This window comes from Urtica dioica, chromosome 10 (genome assembly GCF_054948205.1).
Source record: "Urtica dioica subsp. dioica isolate 48M chromosome 10, U.dioica_male_clone48M_v1_H2, whole genome shotgun sequence".
NCBI classification, from domain to species: domain Eukaryota; kingdom Viridiplantae; phylum Streptophyta; class Magnoliopsida; order Rosales; family Urticaceae; genus Urtica; species Urtica dioica.
The window spans coordinates 22,450,441-22,470,580 of record NC_142765.1 but is presented as its reverse complement, the minus strand read 5'-3'; the positions used below and the strand labels follow the sequence as shown (position 1 = coordinate 22,470,580).

At 36.1% G+C, this 20,140-nt stretch overlaps 3 protein-coding genes across 4 annotated transcripts; all 3 read right to left on the bottom strand.

Moving 5' to 3' along the window:
- Positions 1-172: 172 nt before the first annotated feature.
- LOC149384094 (BED zinc finger and hAT dimerization domain-containing protein) lies at positions 173-5,176 on the bottom strand. Of its 2 annotated transcripts, none has more exons than XM_089629495.1 (7): positions 4,751-5,176; positions 4,585-4,666; positions 3,830-4,048; positions 3,591-3,736; positions 2,314-3,066; positions 1,470-1,769; positions 173-860 (listed from the first exon to the last, which is right to left on the bottom strand). In XM_089629495.1, the coding sequence occupies exons 1-7, from the start codon at positions 4,757-4,759 to the stop codon at positions 264-266; spliced, it is 2,106 nt and encodes a 701-aa protein (XP_089485621.1). In that variant the 5' UTR covers positions 4,760-5,176; the 3' UTR covers positions 173-263. The 2 variants fall into 2 exon arrangements, with proteins under 2 accessions (XP_089485621.1, XP_089485622.1); XM_089629496.1 differs by having other exon boundaries at positions 2,314-3,060.
- A 999-nt stretch (positions 5,177-6,175) lies between these two features.
- On the bottom strand, positions 6,176-8,738 carry LOC149384093 (adenylosuccinate synthetase 2, chloroplastic-like). The gene is made up of 4 exons (XM_089629412.1): positions 8,483-8,738; positions 7,274-7,966; positions 6,564-6,875; positions 6,176-6,470 (listed from the first exon to the last, which is right to left on the bottom strand). The coding sequence occupies exons 1-4, from the start codon at positions 8,735-8,737 to the stop codon at positions 6,300-6,302; spliced, it is 1,431 nt and encodes a 476-aa protein (XP_089485538.1). The 5' UTR covers position 8,738; the 3' UTR covers positions 6,176-6,299.
- Positions 8,739-11,808: 3,070 nt separating this feature from the next.
- Positions 11,809-17,932, bottom strand: LOC149384092 (Adenine nucleotide alpha hydrolases-like superfamily protein). Its single transcript, XM_089627940.1, has 4 exons — positions 17,435-17,932; positions 17,235-17,356; positions 13,281-13,451; positions 11,809-12,121 (listed from the first exon to the last, which is right to left on the bottom strand). The coding sequence occupies exons 1-4, from the start codon at positions 17,645-17,647 to the stop codon at positions 12,022-12,024; spliced, it is 606 nt and encodes a 201-aa protein (XP_089484066.1). The 5' UTR covers positions 17,648-17,932; the 3' UTR covers positions 11,809-12,021.
- Between the last annotated feature and the right edge of the window lie 2,208 nt (positions 17,933-20,140).

Genomic DNA, 20,140 nt, shown 5'->3' with positions numbered 1-20,140 from the left:
TCAACGCTTTCTGAGATTAACTTTGCCTTCGTAGATAAGTGTGAAATTACAAGTAGGCCAAAGAATGAATTGTTTTGTGTATGTATTTAAGTCGTTACATTTTCATATTTTTAACCCAAAATTTAAATTTGTTTTTTTTTTTGTGGCTGCCTAGCACCAGACTACTAAATCATAAGCAATTTTTATATTATATGCACAAGATATAAACAATAATTTCAGAAGAATGTAATAAATATGAACCACTTTCAAAGAAAAAGAGTCATTTAGTTGCGTTTCTCTGCCGCGGCGGCGAGTTCCATCAACCTATCGTAATCGATCTCGGTGGACTTGAACTTGAGTTTCATGCCGGCCATGACCCAGGACCTGACGCAGAGAAGCGCCCTCGTGGCGTCGTGAGGCACGCAGAGGCGGCGGTGCCTCTCGGCCTCCCCGTCGCCGGAGAACACCTCGTGCGGGGCCCGCGAGGCCGGCCTCACGGCGAGGAAATCCCGGGCCATGGCCGACAGCCTCGGGAAGCGCGCGCTGTTGACCCTCCACCACTCGAGCACGTCCGTGGGGATCGCCGCCGGCGGCTCCGACAGGTACTGACTCACCTCGTCCGCCGCCGCGTTTCCCATGCTCGCCCTCCGCCTCTTCCGAGCAATCTCCTCCGCGAACGACCCTCCTCCTCCGTTGTCGAACCCGCCGGAACTCGCCGTCGCCGCCGCCGGAAAATGGCCGGCCGGCGGCGCGGAGTAGTTCCTCGTGAAGTGGCTCCTCGCCTGCTCGAGGAAGCTCTCGGAGTTGAGGCTCTCGGGGATCAGCTCCGACTTGATCCGGGGGTCGAGGATCGCCGCCATGTATGAAAATATGTTGCACACCTACCAAATTGGAATCAAAGGATAGTAATGTGAACCAACCCTCTCCTAAATAAAAAAACCACTTACTAACATACTAAATGATCCTCTAGTAGAACAACTTGATTGAGGGATTAATTAACAACCTGGTTGTGGTTGTAGGCCATAATAACCGTTCCTAATCCAAAATACTAATAACTTCATGACAAATCTTCTGATTTTAAACCAACCCGACCAAATCCACGAGGCTTAGGCCATGTGAAACGTTAGAAATTTCTAAATAGCCAACGTTTCGTTGATTTTTGGTAAATAGCCACGTATATATATATTTACGCTATCAGTGACCAAAAACGCAAAGTATGAAACATTTATGGGTATTTACGAAATATTTACAAAACGTTGGCTAAAACGCAAACGCTTATGTTTTTGTGACCTATATCCCTAAATTTTTGAAAAATAGATAAAACATCAAATTCCCTAGTCAAGTCAAACCAATTAACTGGCCGTTGTAGGCTTTGTGACAACCACTCACAATTCGAGAATTGAACCAATCGCTCCCAATTAACTGGCCGGGGACTCATAAGAATCGCCCTTAAAACTAAACTACTATAGAAACAGTGAGAGTAGTGGAACCTGGTTGTTGTAGGTGCGGGCTTTCTTCTCCATCTCGTCGGCGTCCAACTTGAGCCAGTTGGGGATGTGGCGGGAGTCGCGGCAGGCCACGATCATCTCGAGGATGTGGTCCATGAAGAACAGAACCAGCCCAACCGTCGGAACCTTGCTCGTGCATATGTTGGTCGTCGTTTTGTGGAACGACTCGAGGTACTCGTGGACGACGTGCACCGCGTTCTTCTCTTCCGGGTTCAACGCAATCCTGCTATTCCCCAGCGTCTCTTCGTACTTCCTCGTTACAGCGTCCATCGACTTGCCTGCCTAAAATCCAACACGCGGGTCTTCTTAGTCGGCGACTTAAAGCTCAAGTTACAAGCTTTTTTTGTTCGATTTTCAGTTTAAGGAAGAAAGAAAAACCCACACTGAATTTTATAGCAGGACTTGAACTAAATGAAATATAACCGGTTTAGTATAGATTTACTGTTACAATATTAAAGATATAACACTGGGTTTGTTAGATTAGTACAAATATATATATTCCATGAAAAGAACCCACTTTTTCAATTTTTTAGGATTCATAAATTAATTTCGAAACCACGAAATTCATGAAATCTAATGATCACTTTTTTTTTTTTTTTTTGGTCTCAATTTTTGCTTTAATATGATTTATAACGATTTTTCGTATGCTAAAAGTGTAAGAAAAAATGGTACAAATGTGAATTTTGATATAAAAAATGACTTATAAGCTAAGCTTGAAGTTTCTCCGAGTCTTCCATGAGACTTTGAATAAAGACTGCGCAAACCAGACCAACGATTGGACTAATGTGTTTGACCAAAAAGAAAGAAACTTTATTTGACAGCGTACCTTCCTAACGACATCAAGCATCTGATAACTCCCGCTCCACCGAGCGGAAGCGTCGAGCGGAAATTTCCAAGTGCCTTCCTGGCAAGCCGCGGCGATCCGGACGAAATCTTCGGAGATATCCGCGGAGGAGTTCAACCCCAACACGAATTCGCGGACCCTGGAGACGAGCGGCTTCACGGTCCTCAGCCCGTCCTCGATGATCGAGTCGAGCGCGCGAGCAGCGCACGGGACGTAGCAGAAAGACCCGATCTTTTGGCCGTCGAGATCGTCCCTCAGAGCGTGGCAAGCGTGGATCGCGGCCTGGCTGTTATCGTGGGTACAAGATAGGACTCGGTTCTCGACGCCGAACGCTTTGAGGGTCTTGATGAGGCAGCGGTGGATCTCGGGGCCGCCGCAAGGGTACGGGATGTGGCAGATGTCGAGGAGCAGGGTCTGGAACGTCCAGGTGTCGTCGATCCAGTGGCTCGTCACGCTCATGTAGTGGATCTGCTCGTAGGACGTCCAGAAATCGAGGGCGATGGAGAGCTTGGAAGAGAGGCTCGAGAGAGAGGCTCGGATGTCCTCTTGCATGCTCCGATGGACTTCGTGGAACACGGCTCGGTAGCGGTCGCCGGGCCAGAGCTGGACCGACGGGTTCAGAAACTTGTACGAGTTTTCGAGCCACCTCTCCTCGACCGTCGACGGAGGGAGAGACGTGATGACGAGCCACTTCACGAGCAACCAGTTCAGATGATCATAATCCACTACCTGAGACTTTAATATATATATATATATATATATATATATATATATATATATATATATATATATATATATATGAATTACACCAAAAACTACTGTTAATCCACTGGTGTAGGGTTTTGATTCATTAAAAAGAATTGGATTTTCAGAGAATAATTTAGAAAGAGTCTAATTTTGGACCCCCAGATTATTTTGTGATTGATCTTAAAGAATCGATAATGGTGGAAATAATGTGTATCAACGGGTAAATTAATTTCGGAATTTTTTTGCCAGAGAAAAACATAGTTTCATGTGTACAATATCTCATCATAAACATATAAACCAATTGGTAAAATTAATCATGTAAAATATTTATTGCATTAACATGAAGAATGATAAATACAACGTAAATAGAAACCAGAGTAGGGGCGGGATGAACAAAAACAAGACCCGTGTCATTAATCGAGAAGCCATCAACTTCATTTAAAATACTTAGAATACAAGCAATATGATAAATGTTATGAAAACAAGGCGGGCAAATCGCATTATAATAATACCTGAGATGTTTTGAGTTGAGGCTGAGGCTTCTTGGCCACAGTGACGGTCGCCAAAGGATGAGGCGTAGAGCTCGCCAAGTTATTATCACCGGACGAGGACTTGTCATAACCCGGATGTCGATTCATTAGGTGTCTTCCCAAATTACCTTCATGTTGCAGGAGAGAGGATTTTTTAAATTGAGCTTTTTCTCTTTAAATTTTCATTATTTTAATTTTTATTTTATAGAAAAATGGATTACCGGTTGCTGTGGCAATGGAATAGCTCTGTCCGCAGAACTTGCAGCGGCGGCTTTTTCCATCGGAGGCGGTCTCGAAGTACTTGAGATACACCGATGTCATTGTTTTTTTCCGAGGCTTCACGGAACTCGCAGCGATGGCCTTTTCCGAAGAGCCCAGCCCGATTTCTACTGGGTCGATCGGAATCAATGCCATGTCCATCATGGATTTCGGTTCCATGTCTGGAAATAAATTTAAAAATAAAACACTAGATATACTACTAAAAAAAAGTCTCTCTTCACTCTTATTAAAAAAGAGACATAAAAGTACAGAAAACAGACTCAACTCTAAAATCTTATAAGAAAACAAACATCTTAATATCCTAGAGAGATTTAGTACCATTGTGATGAGAACCTTCGATGATATTCTTCGATAAAACAATAGGAATTACAAGATGAACGCGTATTCGCACAAATATAACCAACCTAAGTTATTATTATCAGAACATAGACAATTACAAAGGCGAATTTCGCGAGAAAATATTATTTGCCATATTCTTCACACTTTTTTTTTGCTAAACCAGTTTAGATTTAACTTTAGTTTAGCAACTCCATGCTGTTCTAAAAAAATTGAGCTAAAACTTATTTCTACCAACAAAATCAATTGGCTCGTTTGATTTTTTAAATCTCAGTGTGATATATATCATGAGTCCTATATTTATTCCTACATCATTAACCACTGACACAAACAAAGACCAAATCTTTGAGAATTTGTTGACCTTTGAAAGTCTTGTATGTGCTGGTATTGACACCACCCCAATCCATTTGGGTCGCCACTTCTTTGCCACTCACACTTTGTCCCTGAAATTTTCAATTTTTATATTAATATACAGGGAAAAAAAATCCAGGCTTTTTATACATTGAAGAAGAAGTCTTTTTACTCACGAAATTCATCAGAAGGAGAACACCAAACTTCACCCACTATAGGGACCCTTGAAGACCTTCCATGTTTTTCCAACACAAAAAAAAAAAAACGCAAGCTTTAAACTTGGGCCGAGACCAGAGGAGGAACTTTAACGTTTAGAGCAAATCCAGGAGAGAGAGAGAGAGAGAGAGAGAGAGAGAGAGAGAGAGAGAGAGAGAATTTGGAGGGAAGATTTAGAAGCGTAGATCGGCTGAAAAAAAGGAGAAAAGTGAGCCGATTGAAGGTTGAAGAGACTAAGAGAGAATTAAGAGCAGCTTTTGGGCGTTCTGGGCTAAAAAAATTTGGTTGCGGCTTTGATTCGCAGAGCCGATTTTGAGTCGCATAGATCTAAAGAAAGAGTAGAAGAAAAAGGATAGGCTCAGCTTTGGAAACCCATTTTCATTTCACGGCTTGTCGACTATTTATTTATTTGCTTTTAATAAAGGCTAGAAAAGTGAGTGAGTGAGTGAGTAAGTGGCTCGGGCCGAGTCGTGAGTTTCGAGTCAAATGCTGTTATATGACTCGTCACCAAACCCATTAGTGCTCTGTGACAGCCCAGCATTTCGTGTTTTTTTTTTTTTTTTTTTTTTTTTTTTATTTCTTTATATATTGTACTTAGCCTACTAGGTGGATAGGAAAGTGTCACTATTACACATATCTCTCTATGTATTAATACTGGAGATTTGTCATTGGGTGTAATCATCTTAACTATATTTTCTCCAAAAATATGATCTTGTAATACGTGGAGATTGTTGAGTAGGGGAAGGGGCAAAATACTCATTAAGTCTCAAATATAATTTCAATTTCATGCTTGAAGGATGTGATTTTCTGTTAATCAAACTACAATTCTAATATAAACCTTGAAAAAATTACAAAATCTAACATACCCAAGAAAGTTATTTTTTTACTATATTTTGAAAATAACTTTGGTTTTCATTAGAAAATAAGCAGAACACCGATAAATATAGATACCAAACTCATTTCAACAAAGAGAAAAGATTTCAAGTTGAACAAGATTCAACACTAGAATCGAGTGACAGCACATGTAAACTTCCAAGCAATGGAAGACAATAATACACGTTAAATTTAGAGAAATTCCATGGCTCATTCAAAAAATTCTTGTAAATTGATGGGTGAAACGAAATCCAAAAGGAGCACCCACTTCGAGAAATAGAGCATTCTAATGCAAAACGCTACACTGTTTTGACACTAATTTAATTCGCTGGCATTTGAAAAGACACTGAAATCCTTAATTTTCACATTCAATCCAAAAATTTGAGAATCTCCTCCCAAGTCCGACCCATCAAAATTATTTTAGTAGTCAAAATACAACATAATAGCGCCTACCTGTTACAAAAAAAAAAAAAAAAACACACACACACACACACAACAACAACAACAAAAACTTGGAGAATAAATCATAAGCGCCAAACATGCTTATTTATCCAAAACATACCCAAATATTGAAGGGCAATTGGAATGTGCTCCAATGCAGCAACAATTAGTCAAAAATCATAATCCAAAACGGATTTATTTGTATATAAGGGCATCACGTCCAGGCCCAACGCCGATGTAATTGACGGGAACGCCAACGAGCTCTTCTATCCTCTCAACATATTGCTTCGCCGCCTTTGGAAGGTCCGAATAGTTTCTGACGGATGATATATCCGTATTCCATCCCGGCAATACTTCATATTCCACCTGCAAAAATTCAAAAAAATAAATAAATGTCACAACTACTAACACACACACACACACAACAAACTCAGAAAAGTTCAGAGTTCGGCGGCTCGCCTCCAATTGCTCGAGAAGGCGAAGGTCGGACGGGAACGATCTGATGGGCGTTCCGTCGGGGTGTTTATAAGCGACCCCCAATTCGATCTCGGAAAACTCGGACAAGACGTCGAGTTTCGTGAGGTTGAGAGAAGAGAAGCCGTTGATTTGGCAGCAGAACTTGAGTGCGGGGATGTCGAGCCAACCGCAGCGGCGGGGACGGCCGGTGGTCGTTCCGAACTCTTGGCCGGCGAAGCGGAGGAGGTCGCCGCCTTGCCCCAACATTTCAGTCGGAAACGGACCCGACCCAACTCTTGTGGTGTACGCTTTTACCTGCAAAACCCACAAAATTGTATCATCTGGGGTTGTGTCGAGATTCACGCATTTTTCAAAATTCTTTTGAAAAATATCACGGACTAGTTATTTTCACTCGAGAATGGACATGACCCAACTCTTGTGGTGTAAACTTTTAACTGCACCCGAAAAAACTGATTAGCAAACGAAAAGTATGTTTTTTTTTTTTTTTCAGAGGAACCTTTGTCACAATTGTGACTCGAACCCACAAACCTCAATATACCAAAAAAAAAAAAAAAAGCATTCTTTAGCCACAAGAATCATAGGTTATAAAATCAGTGAAGAGATTAGGCACAAGAATCAGAGCATTTTTTTAGCCATGAGAATCATAGGTTATAAAATACCCCAAGTAGTTTTTTGAGAGAGAGAAAATTTACCACTCCGATCAGATCACCGATGACTCTGGGTGCGATTCCAAGGCCGGTGCAAATCCCTCCGGCAGAGGGGCTAGAAGAAGTCACAAACGGGTAGGTCCCGAAGTCAACGTCCAACATGGTGGCCTGACCTCCCTCGACCAAGACCTTCTTCTTCAGCGAGACGGCCTCGTTCACGAAGTGCACGGTGTCGGCGACGAAGGGCTCGAGCCTCTCGGCGAACCTCTTGTACTTCTCGACCTCGTCTCTGAGCGTCGCCGGCGTGTACTCGAAGCCCTCGAACCTCGCCGCGGCGTCGGAGAGCAAAAGGTCGAGCTTGTCGGGGAAAGTGTCCATGTGGGCGAGGTCGCAGACCCTTATCCCGTTCCGGTTCGCCTTGCTCGAGTAGCACGGCCCGATCCCCCGCTTGGTGGTCCCGATGAAGGACTTGGCGAGCTCGGCCTCCCTGAGGCCGTCGATCTCTTGGTGGAAGTCGAAGAGCAGGTGGGCCCGGTCCGAGACGAGGATTCTCCCGCCGCACGAGACGCCGTTGGATTCGAGGCCGTCGATCTCGCCGAAGAGCCCCGGGAGATGGACCACGACCCCGTTTCCGATCACGCACATCGTCTCTTCGTTCAGAATTCCCGAAGGAACGAGATGGAGAGCAAACTTCTTTCCCTCCGAGTTGTAGATGGTATGACCAGCATTTGCCCCTCCCTGAACAACAACAACAAAAATGATAGGCGACGATTGAACGGCTATAGAATAGAGAAGATTGAAAGCAAGATAGTTGGGAAAAAAATGTTTAAGTGCAATTAGCTTGTTTTTTATTTCATATTTAATCACACACACACACACTAAAGACGTAATCTTTCAAGAAAAAAAAAACCATAAACCCGACAAGCGAATCGTAAATCTCGATAAACAACTAACTATCTGATTAAATGGTAAAATTTAAAACCCGGACTGAAGTAAAATTGTCTCATCCAACAACTTCATCGCAAAAAAAAAAAAAAAAAAAAAAAAAAAAAAAAAAAAGCCTCTGAATTCTTATGTACTAGCTATTCTCGGATCATTAGACGAAAGGAAAAAAGAGAAACAGAAAGAAAGTATCGGAATAAACCCAACAAGCAAATTGTAAACCCCAATCACCGACTGCATTGTTAATAATGAAAATAAAAGAACCCAGCTTAAAGAGAGAAATTGACAGAAAGCGGTTTTTTTTTTGTTAACCTGGCAACGAGCAACGATGTCAAAGTGGTGAGCCAAGATGTCGACCAGCTTGCCCTTTCCCTCATCGCCCCATTGACAACCCAACACACCCGAGACCTGACTCAGCGACTCGATGCGACTCAGTCCTGACTCGGCCACGCTCACCGAAGCGGGCTTCATCGAACACATAACCAAGCTTCTCGGGGACACGTGGCTCCGACGAGTCCGAGGGAGCGAGAGCGGGACCGACTCTAGGCTCACAGAGGAGAGCTTCATTCTGTAATGACTTCTCGTACATACACCAAGAAAAGAAGGAAAAAAAAAAAACAGAAAATTAGGAAAATAGCAAACCTAAACGTTTGACATTGCTAATATATGGAGGTGGCTATTTATCTAAGATTTACATTTGTAAATACATGAAAATGGCTATTTACCTAAGATTTACCAAACGTTGGCTATTTAGCAATATCAAACGTTTAAGTTGACTATTTTCCTAATGAACCAAAAAAAAAAAAAAAAAACCCCATCACAAACTATCCAAGAAAAAAAAAACACATAGAGACCTCATGAACGTAAATTACCCAGAAAAACTTTGATTCACTAACAATTGTTAGTATATGGAAACCCAAAACCCATACCACCATATTCATTGAAAAAAAAACACTCGGAAGCAAATTATCAAACACAAGGCATCCCTAAAACTCTGAGAGCGATTTATTTACCTCTATTGATGGACAGGAAAAGTGCTCTGAGATTAGTTGCTAGTCAGTTGACCTGTTCTGAAAGAGCAGGACTTTAATCGCCTCATGAAAGAAGAATATAAAAAATCGCTGATGACAACGATAAATGAAATTCTGAGTAGTACTAAAAAGTGAAAAACACAGTAAATGAGTTAGTAGAGAAATTAAAGCAAACAGAGAAGAAGTTGGATATGAACAAAAAGCAAAACCACGCAACACAACAAGTCCAAGTTGTAAACTAACTCAGTAGAGAAAATTATTTACCGCTAGGAACCTATTGACTTATATAACCCAGCAATCAATACCTTCGAATTTTATAAAACTCAAGTAAAACAGCCACTCATGGGATTAATCATCGATAGAAATAATGTAATCACAAAAACGAGCTCTAAACATCACAACCAGAAAATCAAGAACAGCTAATTAAGAACCTCACTTTGAGACCAACGGCGGCGAGAGGCGAGCGTCGAATCCGCGCGGTCAATGAATGTGTGTGTGTTTTTTTTTTCTTCTTATTTTTTACTATGATTGTGTGCATGTTTAGTAAAGAGAAATTTCATAAACGGGTCTCAATACTACCAAAATATCAAGGTTGGACTAATTAATTGAAAAATATCTAAAATTGAACTTTTGTCTAAAAAATTGACAAAAATATCCTTCAGACCAAATAAATATTTTTTTTCCCTCTCATTTTCACTCTCCCTCCCTCTCACTCACCCAATTTCATAAAGATTTCATACGGGTTTGACGTGACTTTGACGTTCTGACGTGAATTTGAGCTCGTCCTTTTGAAATGCCAAAAAAAGTATGAATTTCGTATTTATTTCGTGTTCTATTGCTTATAGATGATTTGGATCGAATTCGATAAAGTTAGGGTTTTGAATTTGGAGAAAATTACGATGGAATACAATATTGTACGATGGTGTACGATGAAATTCATATAGAGAAAATTACGATGGAATACAATATTGTACGATGGTGTACGATGAAATTCATATAGATTTACGATGGTGTATAATAGTGTATGGTGACTTACGAAGTGTATGATGGTGTACGATGACTTACAATAATGTACGATGAGATTTACACAATTTATATGGATAAATAAGCTGAAAAGGTATTTTTGTCTGTTTCTTGGTCAAAAGCCAAGTTTTATATATTATGAAAGTAAAGGGTTTACCCTTGATAAATTTTTTTAATAATTTAATACATAATTACGATTTATAAGTCATCACTTAGTCAAAATTTTAACAGAGCACAAAAACATGTTTGAGACAATATAATGAGAAAGTTTGTGGTAAACATGTTTGAGACGGTTATTTTTTTATCAAACGAATGGTGAGTTTGTGGTAAGTTTGAGAAAGGCTTTTTTTTTCGAAAATATGGACAAAACCACATGAAAATATATTAAAACTTTCATTTAAATGGCAGAGGTTATAATCAAGAACTAATATCACGATGGTCGTTCATGACCTCTAGCCAAGCACAAGGCGATAGATTGCCCAACCACCGGGCATTCGTTTTACGATTAATAGCAAAGCGAGCCAAATTATGAACGGCCTTATTACATAAATGAGGAAGAAATATAATCACAAAAGAAATAAAATTAGACACCAAAACCTTAATGTCATTGGTTCGTTCCAAGTTCCGTTATCGGAATGACCCCGCTTTGTACCGCCGATACAACTTCCAAGCAATCCGACTGGATAATAACTCGTCTCCACCCCAAATTGCAAGCAAATGACATACCTTGAAGGATAGCTATGGCTTCCGCAAGAACCGGGGAGAGGCCCTGACTCTTCCACATGATCTCACCTTGGAGCAAATATTATTTATGTGGTTCCACAATTCCCATAGAAGACTAACTAAAAATTCCAACTTCCATATCTTGAGGAGATTCATAGCTCTTAGGAAAAAGGCCAATCAAGTCCTCGCCTCTCAGATTCTTAACCACGTCCTCGAAGTCCCCAATATTCCAGACTTTCTTAGCCCATGGACAACCCCTAAAAGCGTGGATTATAGAGTCCGATCCACTGGAACACACCGGGCATCAGACATTCTTGGTGATTTGACGCCTCTCGAGCTTGGAATGGACCGGGAACCATTCGACCCGCACTTGGCTCGAGGAATATCCCCGTCTGAAAAGTTGCTACCCCGGAGAACACGGCACACAAGGCTGCCCGGTCGCCGAATAAAGCGCCACACACTCTTAGCAAGAAGCGCTTGATTAAATTTACTAATATCGCATAATCCCAATCCACCATCCGATTTATGCACGACTATCTATTTCCACTTGCACCACTTGATCTTATTTTCCTCTCCGCGATCGAGAAAAAAACACCGCTTACTCGTAAAAGTTTAAGGACCGCTCGTGCTCTTGCCTCTTCAACGCGGAATAGGAAGTCGGTAACGACGACACCCAAACACGTGAAGCAGCCCACGAAACATGCGAAGAATGAAGAGGGCTCCGATCCTTCATCTAGATTTGGACGTCGCGAGGTCCGAAATTAATTAAATATTAAAATATTAGATTGAATTAATTGTGAATTTTTGTTATACAAAAATCTGCACTTATACATAGTGAAAACGAAATCCAGTAACACGAAATGGCTTTAACTATTCATTCCTTTTGATATTTTTGGTGTATAAATGAGCGTGTTGTTATCAATGTGTGATAAAATACCGGGAACAAAACTTTTGTGAGAGAAGTTGTGCACATGGACAACTCAATTAGAATGAAACGAACCTCTGCCTTTGTATTACTATAGAAGATAGAGACTTTATTTAAATTTTTTTTCTTTTTTTTTTTAAGAACCTTAATCAGCTCTGCCTTCTTCTAGACTTCCTTGATCTCCAGATTATTGCAGAAGGACTTGGGCAGATTCTATATGGGATTCTGGGTGTTGGAAGCTCTGGCAATCTGTAAACCCATTAGATCATTAGATTAATTCGTGACCAAAAATTTATAAACAAATTAACATTAAAATGAAAAAAAACATTGAATGAAAAGTATTCGAGGTAGCAAAGTAATAGCCTTTCATGATTCTTTTATGTTTCTCAGTCGTACAAATAATAAAATACTGAATTTGCGTATTGATTTGGTAACAAACTCAAAATCTAGTAACAATACATTTTGGTTTTTGAGTAATGTGTAAATGTACGTGATTTATCAACTTTGTGCAGATTATATAAAATATATGGTAATAGTACTAAATTGTTTGATTCCGTCTACTATCCAGACAAAAATAAAACCCCACTAAACAACTTGTTATGAAACAAGTTAAAAACTTTAATTAGTTTTAGAGCTTTTTAGCTGTAGAATTCTATTAAGATATTTTTTTAGTTTGGATTAACATATACACTTGGATTAAAAAACGTACGCTATTTTAGTAATACATTTAGTTTAACGTATCACATAATAATGTTAAATGATAATATTTACCCATACTTTGATTATCCATGATTTTATAACATTTTCTTGTTTTTCTCTTAATAATGTCTCACATTTACATATAATTTTTATATTAAAAAAATATTGATTTAAAAACAAACTTAAAATGAAACATAGATGTCTACTATTTAAAATAATGGGACAACCGCCTTGAAATCCCAATAATAATCTTTGAACTTATAAAAATACAAAAATTTATCCTTAAAACCCCGAATTTTCTACCATCCCCCAATTTCTAATTCCATAACTCTGTCCTTAAATCTTAACCTTTCTAATTTAGTCCCTAAATAACGAAAAGAAACTTAAGTACAATAACTTCCAATTAAAACATACAAGAATCATAAGGGTGAAAATGTCAAAACTGGAAACTATGTTATACTAATTATTTTTTAGCTAATAAAACCAGGGTCCACACCCCACAAAAATGGGTTAGGAATTATATGCGAGTGATTAGGTTCCAAGGTCAACCACTCTCCTTAAGGGGGTTCTAAAACAAACACTAAAGTCTAAAACTAGAATAGAAGAAAGGAAGAAATAGTGCTTTTTTTTCTTCTTCTTTTAAAGATAAAATAAAAAAAGAAAAGAAAAAGAAGAAGAAGTAGATGATATATATATTTTATTTTCTTACTCTAGGCCAGAGAGGTCAATTTGTGAGAAGTCGATATCTGTTGAGGAATTGAGTGAAAAAGGGCTTGTCTTTGTCCTTGTGGCTGATGATGGGGAACAAAGTGGTGGTCTCTTTATCCCCAAAACTCTGCAACTCAATTTGCTTCCTGTCTCATTCTGGCCCATTGCCAGCCTACACCCACATGACCATTTTTAGAACCTGTCTTTTTATTATATATATTGCTGTGTTTTTTATTTTTATTTTTTATATCACCATCATCACTTAATTCACAGCAATTTGTGTTTGGGAAAATCTGCATAATATAAGAGTGTACATATGGTATGATATGAAGATAAAAATAATTAAAAAGGTATTTAACGCATCATTCTATTATTATTATTATTATTAGGGTGATAAGATTTTTTTGATCTATCTCGAACGGAAATTTTCATGTATAATATCGATAAAACACAAATGAAAAATAAATTTACGTTGGAGGCAATAGCTAATTTTATATACGAATCTGTAAGAAAATTGTCAAACAAAACAAGCTCGAGGAAGAAGCTAAAAAAGTGTAATAACATGAAGAGATTATTCCAAAATATGACTAAATGGAAGACTTTTATAATAAACATGTCATGAAAAAATAATAGCTAATTTAGAAAGGCTTTTTTCACTTTTATGACAAACATGTCAAGAAAAAACTGCGGATTTAGTAATAAAATGTCATGAAAAAAACTGTATTAATGACAATCATAGTCATAATGGATAAAAGTCTAGTCATACATTTAACATAATTCATGAATGATATAGACGAATGAATAGTAACAAAAGTAAAAATAAAAAGCGTTAAAAGAAATGTTGATGAGTTTTCATCAACATTTCTTCAAAAATTAACTGAGTTTTCATGGATTTGCAAAGAAATGTCAAAGAAATTTTTTGACCTATAATATTTGAAGTGTTAAAAGCTACTTTTACGGTGTCTATCTTTTTTTTTCTTTTCTTTTTTTTAAGCTATCCTCAAACTAGACCATCAAAATCTACAATTCTACCTTCTATTTTTTAATTATTATTATTTACAAAATCTCAGTGGTTATCTTATAGTTTATAGTTTGTCTTCGAACGTGCACACAATATCAGAAGCGAATCTATTGAAAGTTTTAAGGTGCAGATATATAAATGAATTATTGACATGATCAAAATAAAATAAAAAATCTAAAGGATAGTTTTAAGAATTGGCAATAAGAAAATTCTAAGAAAGTAGCGCTGAATTTGATAGTTCAATATTGCTAGTAAGCATAACGTGGATCCCATTTACAAGGTCCATGATTAAATCTAGCCAATTCTTTTCCTTTTTTTTTTAATTCTTCAATTATTTTCTTCCAATATGAAGTCAGATTCCACAAAGCAAGAATGGACAAATGAAAGTACCATAATACTATAATACAACAATACGAGTGATCAATAGAGTTTGACTTCATTGTGAAAAATAAAAGAGGGCAACGTAAATAGCTTAGTAGACCAATCCATGTGTTATAGTTTTGGGCATCTAAAAATCCATAGTCTCCAAATTCATAACTACCAATATATTGTTTTTTTTTTTCGGTGAAGCTAGTAAATTATTAAATTATAGTTGCCCCAAGCTAAGACTCTCTCAAGCACAAACAAATAAAGACTCACTTGCAGTTGCATAGTTGACTTGACACATATGAGTAGTCAAGCAAAATAATAAAGCTACAAATAAATAAAATAAAATAAAAAGAGAAAAAGATTAATTATTCGGTTAAATATGCACTCGGCATGAATTCACCCGGACAAAATTGCATGCTCAATGAAAAAAAATAAAACTAGTTAATAAATAAATGAACATTACAATGAAACGTGTAAAAAAACATAGGGATTTATCCAAATAAAAAAAACAAAAAAAGGTAAATAAATATGATCAGTCATTATTAATTTTAAAAAACTGTAAAAGACTCCCGCCAAGATAACACTCTAAAAAGTCTTAATTTCAAACAATTAATTTTTAATCACCTTTGTTTGAACATTTTCTTAAATCAACACAGAGAACCCTGACAAGGGAAATTAAACTGTTTTTTTTGGCACGTATTTTCTATCTTCAATTTTCATTATTGTATGATCTATATAATTAAGAACGACAAAATATTTCATCGAAAAAGAAAACCATTGTATCCCTAGTGGCAGAGCCAAAATTGTTTCAGAATCAAAAGTGTACACTGAGAATCTTAAATTGTTTGTCCGTTTCTCCTCAGTATTATTTAAATGTTCGTATTTTTATTTTTTTTCTAAATCGAAATCTTTTGTGAATATAATTAATTGAACGACTTAGGTGACGCTCTGTAACCATGCATTATCCTCTCAAGTCTCAACTAAACATGCAATTAAAACAAATGTAATAATAGTATTGATAATGATATAAAGTTGACTGACTCTTCTACGTGATAGAGAGAGATTCCAGGCATAAATAATAATAACATTAATAGTATTAATAATTAATACTAATAATAATAATAATGCAAATAGTAATCACCTAAACCCATCTGACGGTTGACCATGAAACTTCCTATGAACCAACCCCACACATCTAACTTATCTCATCCATCATTTTTCCTGAAAATCTTTAAATATAATGGGTCTGGGTTATTACAAAGAAATTATTATATTGTACATTATTTCATGTATTAGTTATATTAATTTATATTTAATTAATAAATAAATTCATAATTGATTATTATTATTATTATTATCATTGTTATATTAGTGTACCATTTTTGTGTAAAATCTTTTACATGTCTCTCTGCTTTACTTATTACTTTAAATCTTCGAAGTTCTTGGGTCCTAGACAACTAATTTTGAAAAAAACTTAATATTAAGGAAAGGATTCTTTTTTTTTTTACTTTTGGCAACCTGATAAAAGTAATCATATATCAAGTAATAATAGTTTAGACTTTATACATTGTTGTAAATTTATCGGGAGTGATTCATTTTAATAAACCATAAAGAAAAAATTTAAAATTTTAATTGTTGCATTTTAAGGGTTAGTTGAATGTTTTTTATTCAGAAAATTGAAAAAGTTTAACGTGTAAAATGTGAAGTTAAAAGTCATTGTTTAAAACTTATGAATTATCAGTTCATAATTTAAAATAGAAAATAGCATTTATAAAAAAAAATAAAAAAATAACTCAGCTAATAATTTATAAAGCATTGTTTATATATCGACTCCAACTAATGAGTCATGACCTATGTTTTAAAATAATGATGTGTTTACTTTCGTCTGATATAAGTTCATCCATATTATTAGCCTTCATCGGGAGTTTTTTTTTTGTTTTGTTTTTTTTTTAGGGAGTTATATATATAGGTAAAGAGAGAAAGAGACATGATAGAATCAAATAATTAATATAAATAAATAAAACTTAAATGGACTATTCCACTGTTTCTTTCACATGATTTCTCAAAAATTCAATTATACCCATTCGACATTTCGACCTCCCTTATTAATTATTCCAAAATATATTTATTATTTTCTCCCGAAAATAACAAATAAATAAATAAAACCACGCTATTCATCAAAGATGTTGATGCTTTTTTATACGGGATCAAAGATGTTGATGTTTTTTATTTATGGGATCAAAGATGTTGATGATTGATCACCCATTAGTTCTAAATAGTTCCGTAAACGCAAAAAACAAACCCCAAATCAGACGAGAATTTTTATACTTGGGAGGACAATACTGGTTTTTTACTCTTGAAAATTTCATCAAAATTGGGACTTGGGACAATATTATTGTCACATTACTTTCCGTGTCCCTAATAAGTAGCGTAATTAAATTATTCGCTTTCTCGGTCTCAAATTCAATTCGAAAATTTTCCAGAAACAACATCACTATTTAATATTCTCGATTTAAAAATAAATTTTAAATAAAATTAAGAGAAAATGAAATAAAGAAAGCTTACTTGTAGAGAAAGCTATGGTCATGGAGACCAACGACAAGCACAGAAGCTCCGATATCTCTGACCACGGCGGCGATTTTTCTTCCGTCTTGGTCTCCCTCGGCCACGACGATCTCCACCTTAGTCTTCGAGATTTATTCCATAAATAATTAAGAAACAATATCTATATTAACAATAAATGAATCGAGGGGTTAATTAATTACGTTGGGGAAGGAATCGCAGATAGCTTGGAAAGAGAGGGCTAATTGGAAGCCTTTGAGTCTGAGCAAACGGCTCTTTTTCTTCGACTTGGAGGGAAACACGTGGAGGAGAGTGACCGTGTCGCCGTATCGGAGGAGATTCTTCAGAGCCCATTCCAGGGCCGTTCTTGCCACGTCAGCTTCCTCCACTATTACCACTATTTTCCTCTCATCCATTCAACAATCACCAATCTCTCTCCCTCTCTCTCTCTCTCTCTCTGGAATGGAATGAAAAGCAAAGAAGACTAGAGAGCCTTTCTTAGAGAGGTTTTCGTTGTGTTGTGGTCAACTTTTTTGTTATTTGTTTTTGCTTTTTTGCTTTTTTTAGGGTACAGAATGAATGCAGAAAGAAGAGGAGTGGGTGGTTTGTAAATGAAAAATGACACACTTTTGATGAGATTGGAAATGGGTATTGAAAAGATAAAATTAATTAAAATAATAGTTTGGGCAGGTTTATAGGAGGTCTCTGGATTTGTCTTCTTCTCTCTTAGCTGTTGTAGAGAGAGAGAGAGAGAGAGAGAGAGACCAGGTTATGAACGATGGTGATTGGTTGGTTAAAATATATATTTCAATTTAGTTTGGAGTCACGTTTATAAACGAGGTAGTTTGGACTTTGGAGGGCATATTTGCATATGAATAGCCAACTTTTTATGACCATCAAATTTGTGAACTTTTGAATCTAATTTTTAAGTCTTTTTTTTTTTTTTTTTAACATACGAGACTTTTATAATGAAGAATCAGACCAACTTGGTTTTGCAAGAAATGGCGTGGGCATTCCAATTGCCATGTTCTAGAGATAAAATAAACTACAAACTGGGTAGCAAAGGAGATGACTCATCGTGTAGTTTGATTTTTTTGGTGCCCCTAATTTTATTTTTTGATAGATTTTTATACTTGTTTTTTTTCTTAGATCATCTACAATCCATCTTCATTTTACATCTCTATTTTACATATTTACATCAATGAACACTGTTTTTTTTAATCTTCATTACATATTCTTCAAAGAATAACCTAAATATATCATCGCCCACTATAATTTTTTATAATTTAGTTTTAACCCATTATTATTTCAATATATTATAAATTTATCCAACAAAATTAATTTTGTTCATATTATTACAAGTACATATATATTATTAATAATATATCCGAAAATTAAAAATGATAATTTATTCCTCCATTGCACAAAATCAAATGACATGCTAAAATCCATTCTCAACCAACCAAGCGGATTTGGCTAAACAAAGGACTTGGTGATTAGTAGCATTATGATAATTTATTGATTGAAAATAAAGTACATAAATTAAAGAATTATATTTCATATAAAAATAAATAAAAACACATCGCAACATAAATTAAAGCATTACATTTGATAATAAAAATAAATAAAACACACCACAATATATAATTTGATTATACAAATAAATAAATCTATACTTAAGGAATATTTCTCCCACAAATGATCTATCAAAGCATTATGCAGGGCAAAATGTGCATCTTTGTCTCTGATTTGTTTATATCTACTCATAATTTATTGAAACTGAACATCTTCATCAACTACCATTTCAACTTCTGGAGGCGGTGCAGTCACTTCTTCGATTGAAGCACTTAAATCACCCTCGTCTTCGATTATCATGTTATGTAAATTATCATCAACTACCATCAGAAGCAAATGCAATTAGATGCTCAGCAACAACAAATAGAAATTTTACGTCGTCGATTGGATATCAAAGAGAAAGATATGGAGCTCAAAATCATATTACAAGATCCAAACACTATTGCTGATCCACAACGACGTGCTTAAATAATTCAAGAACAAGCACGTATTGCACATAAAAGATATGAGGAGCAACTACAACAACATGGTACTTCTAATTCTATGAATGTGTTTGGTAGAATATTTGATAATATTGAAGGATCTAGAAGTGATTTCCCGAACTATTAGATTTTCATATAAGTCTAAGTAGTTTGATTTTATTTATTGTACCTATAAATTTTTTATTTATTTTATGTCATGATATTTTTATTTTTGTTGTCTACGTAATATTGTGATTTACGTTTCTTAATTATGTAATTTTTTAATGTCTTATTTTTTTTAGTTGTCTATATAAAATATTGTGATTTCTACTGTAGTAGTTTTAATTTTTTTTTAAGTATGAAGTGTATTTGAATTAATATTTTTTATAATGCACTAATTTATAAATAAATACATAATACATATAAAGTATTAAATTATAAATTAATTTTGGGCTAATTTTATAATTTTTAGAAATTTTGAGTATTAAAAAAAATTATAGATATGAAATAGTTCATTTTCAAATATGAAGATACACTATTCAATTCATATTCAAATATGAAGAATCAAGATGAGTTTGAAGATGAAGTGCATCACCATCTCCAACTCCATCTTCAAATTGAAGATGCATTATGGACGCTCTTATAATGTCTTATATTTCTATACAGTTTAAATTTTAAATGGGGTGTTGTTTGGAAATAAACTATTCTCAAAAGAGTGGGGTATCCACGTCCAAATTCCTATTTATATATCGTCCAAAGTTTTCCGAGCAACGCATATGTTGTTGATTACTTGTTTTCGAGGTTCGAGACTGATGCCCTCATGGATGAGGTGAACAAGTATGCGACAATTTGTCTCCACTTTACTCAATCTGG

Bases quoted from the DNA above. Each gene is read 5' to 3' on its own strand.
- LOC149384094 (XM_089629495.1), bottom strand. The intron at 3,067-3,590 runs GTATTATTATAA...TATATATTAAAG, and splicing joins CTCAACTCAAAACATCTCAG to TCTCAGGTAGTGGATTATGA. The intron at 1,770-2,313 runs GTACGCTGTCAA...GTTGGATTTTAG, and splicing joins TGCTTGATGTCGTTAGGAAG to GCAGGCAAGTCGATGGACGC.
- LOC149384093 (XM_089629412.1), bottom strand. From the start codon at position 8,737: ATGAAGCTCTCCTCTGTGAGCCTAGAGTCGGTCCCGCTCTCGCTCCCT. The intron at 7,967-8,482 runs GTTAACAAAAAA...GTTGTTGTTCAG, and splicing joins ACATCGTTGCTCGTTGCCAG to GGAGGGGCAAATGCTGGTCA. The intron at 6,876-7,273 runs GTAAATTTTCTC...TGGGTTTTGCAG, and splicing joins TCGGTGATCTGATCGGAGTG to GTAAAAGCGTACACCACAAG.
- LOC149384092 (XM_089627940.1), bottom strand. From the start codon at position 17,647: ATGGATGAGAGGAAAATAGTGGTAATAGTGGAGGAAGCTGACGTGGCA. The intron at 13,452-17,234 runs GTAAGCTTTCTT...ATGTGGGTGTAG, and splicing joins GACCATAGCTTTCTCTACAA to GCTGGCAATGGGCCAGAATG. The intron at 12,122-13,280 runs GTAAGAAAATAA...ATGGGTTTACAG, and splicing joins ATTGACCTCTCTGGCCTAGA to ATTGCCAGAGCTTCCAACAC.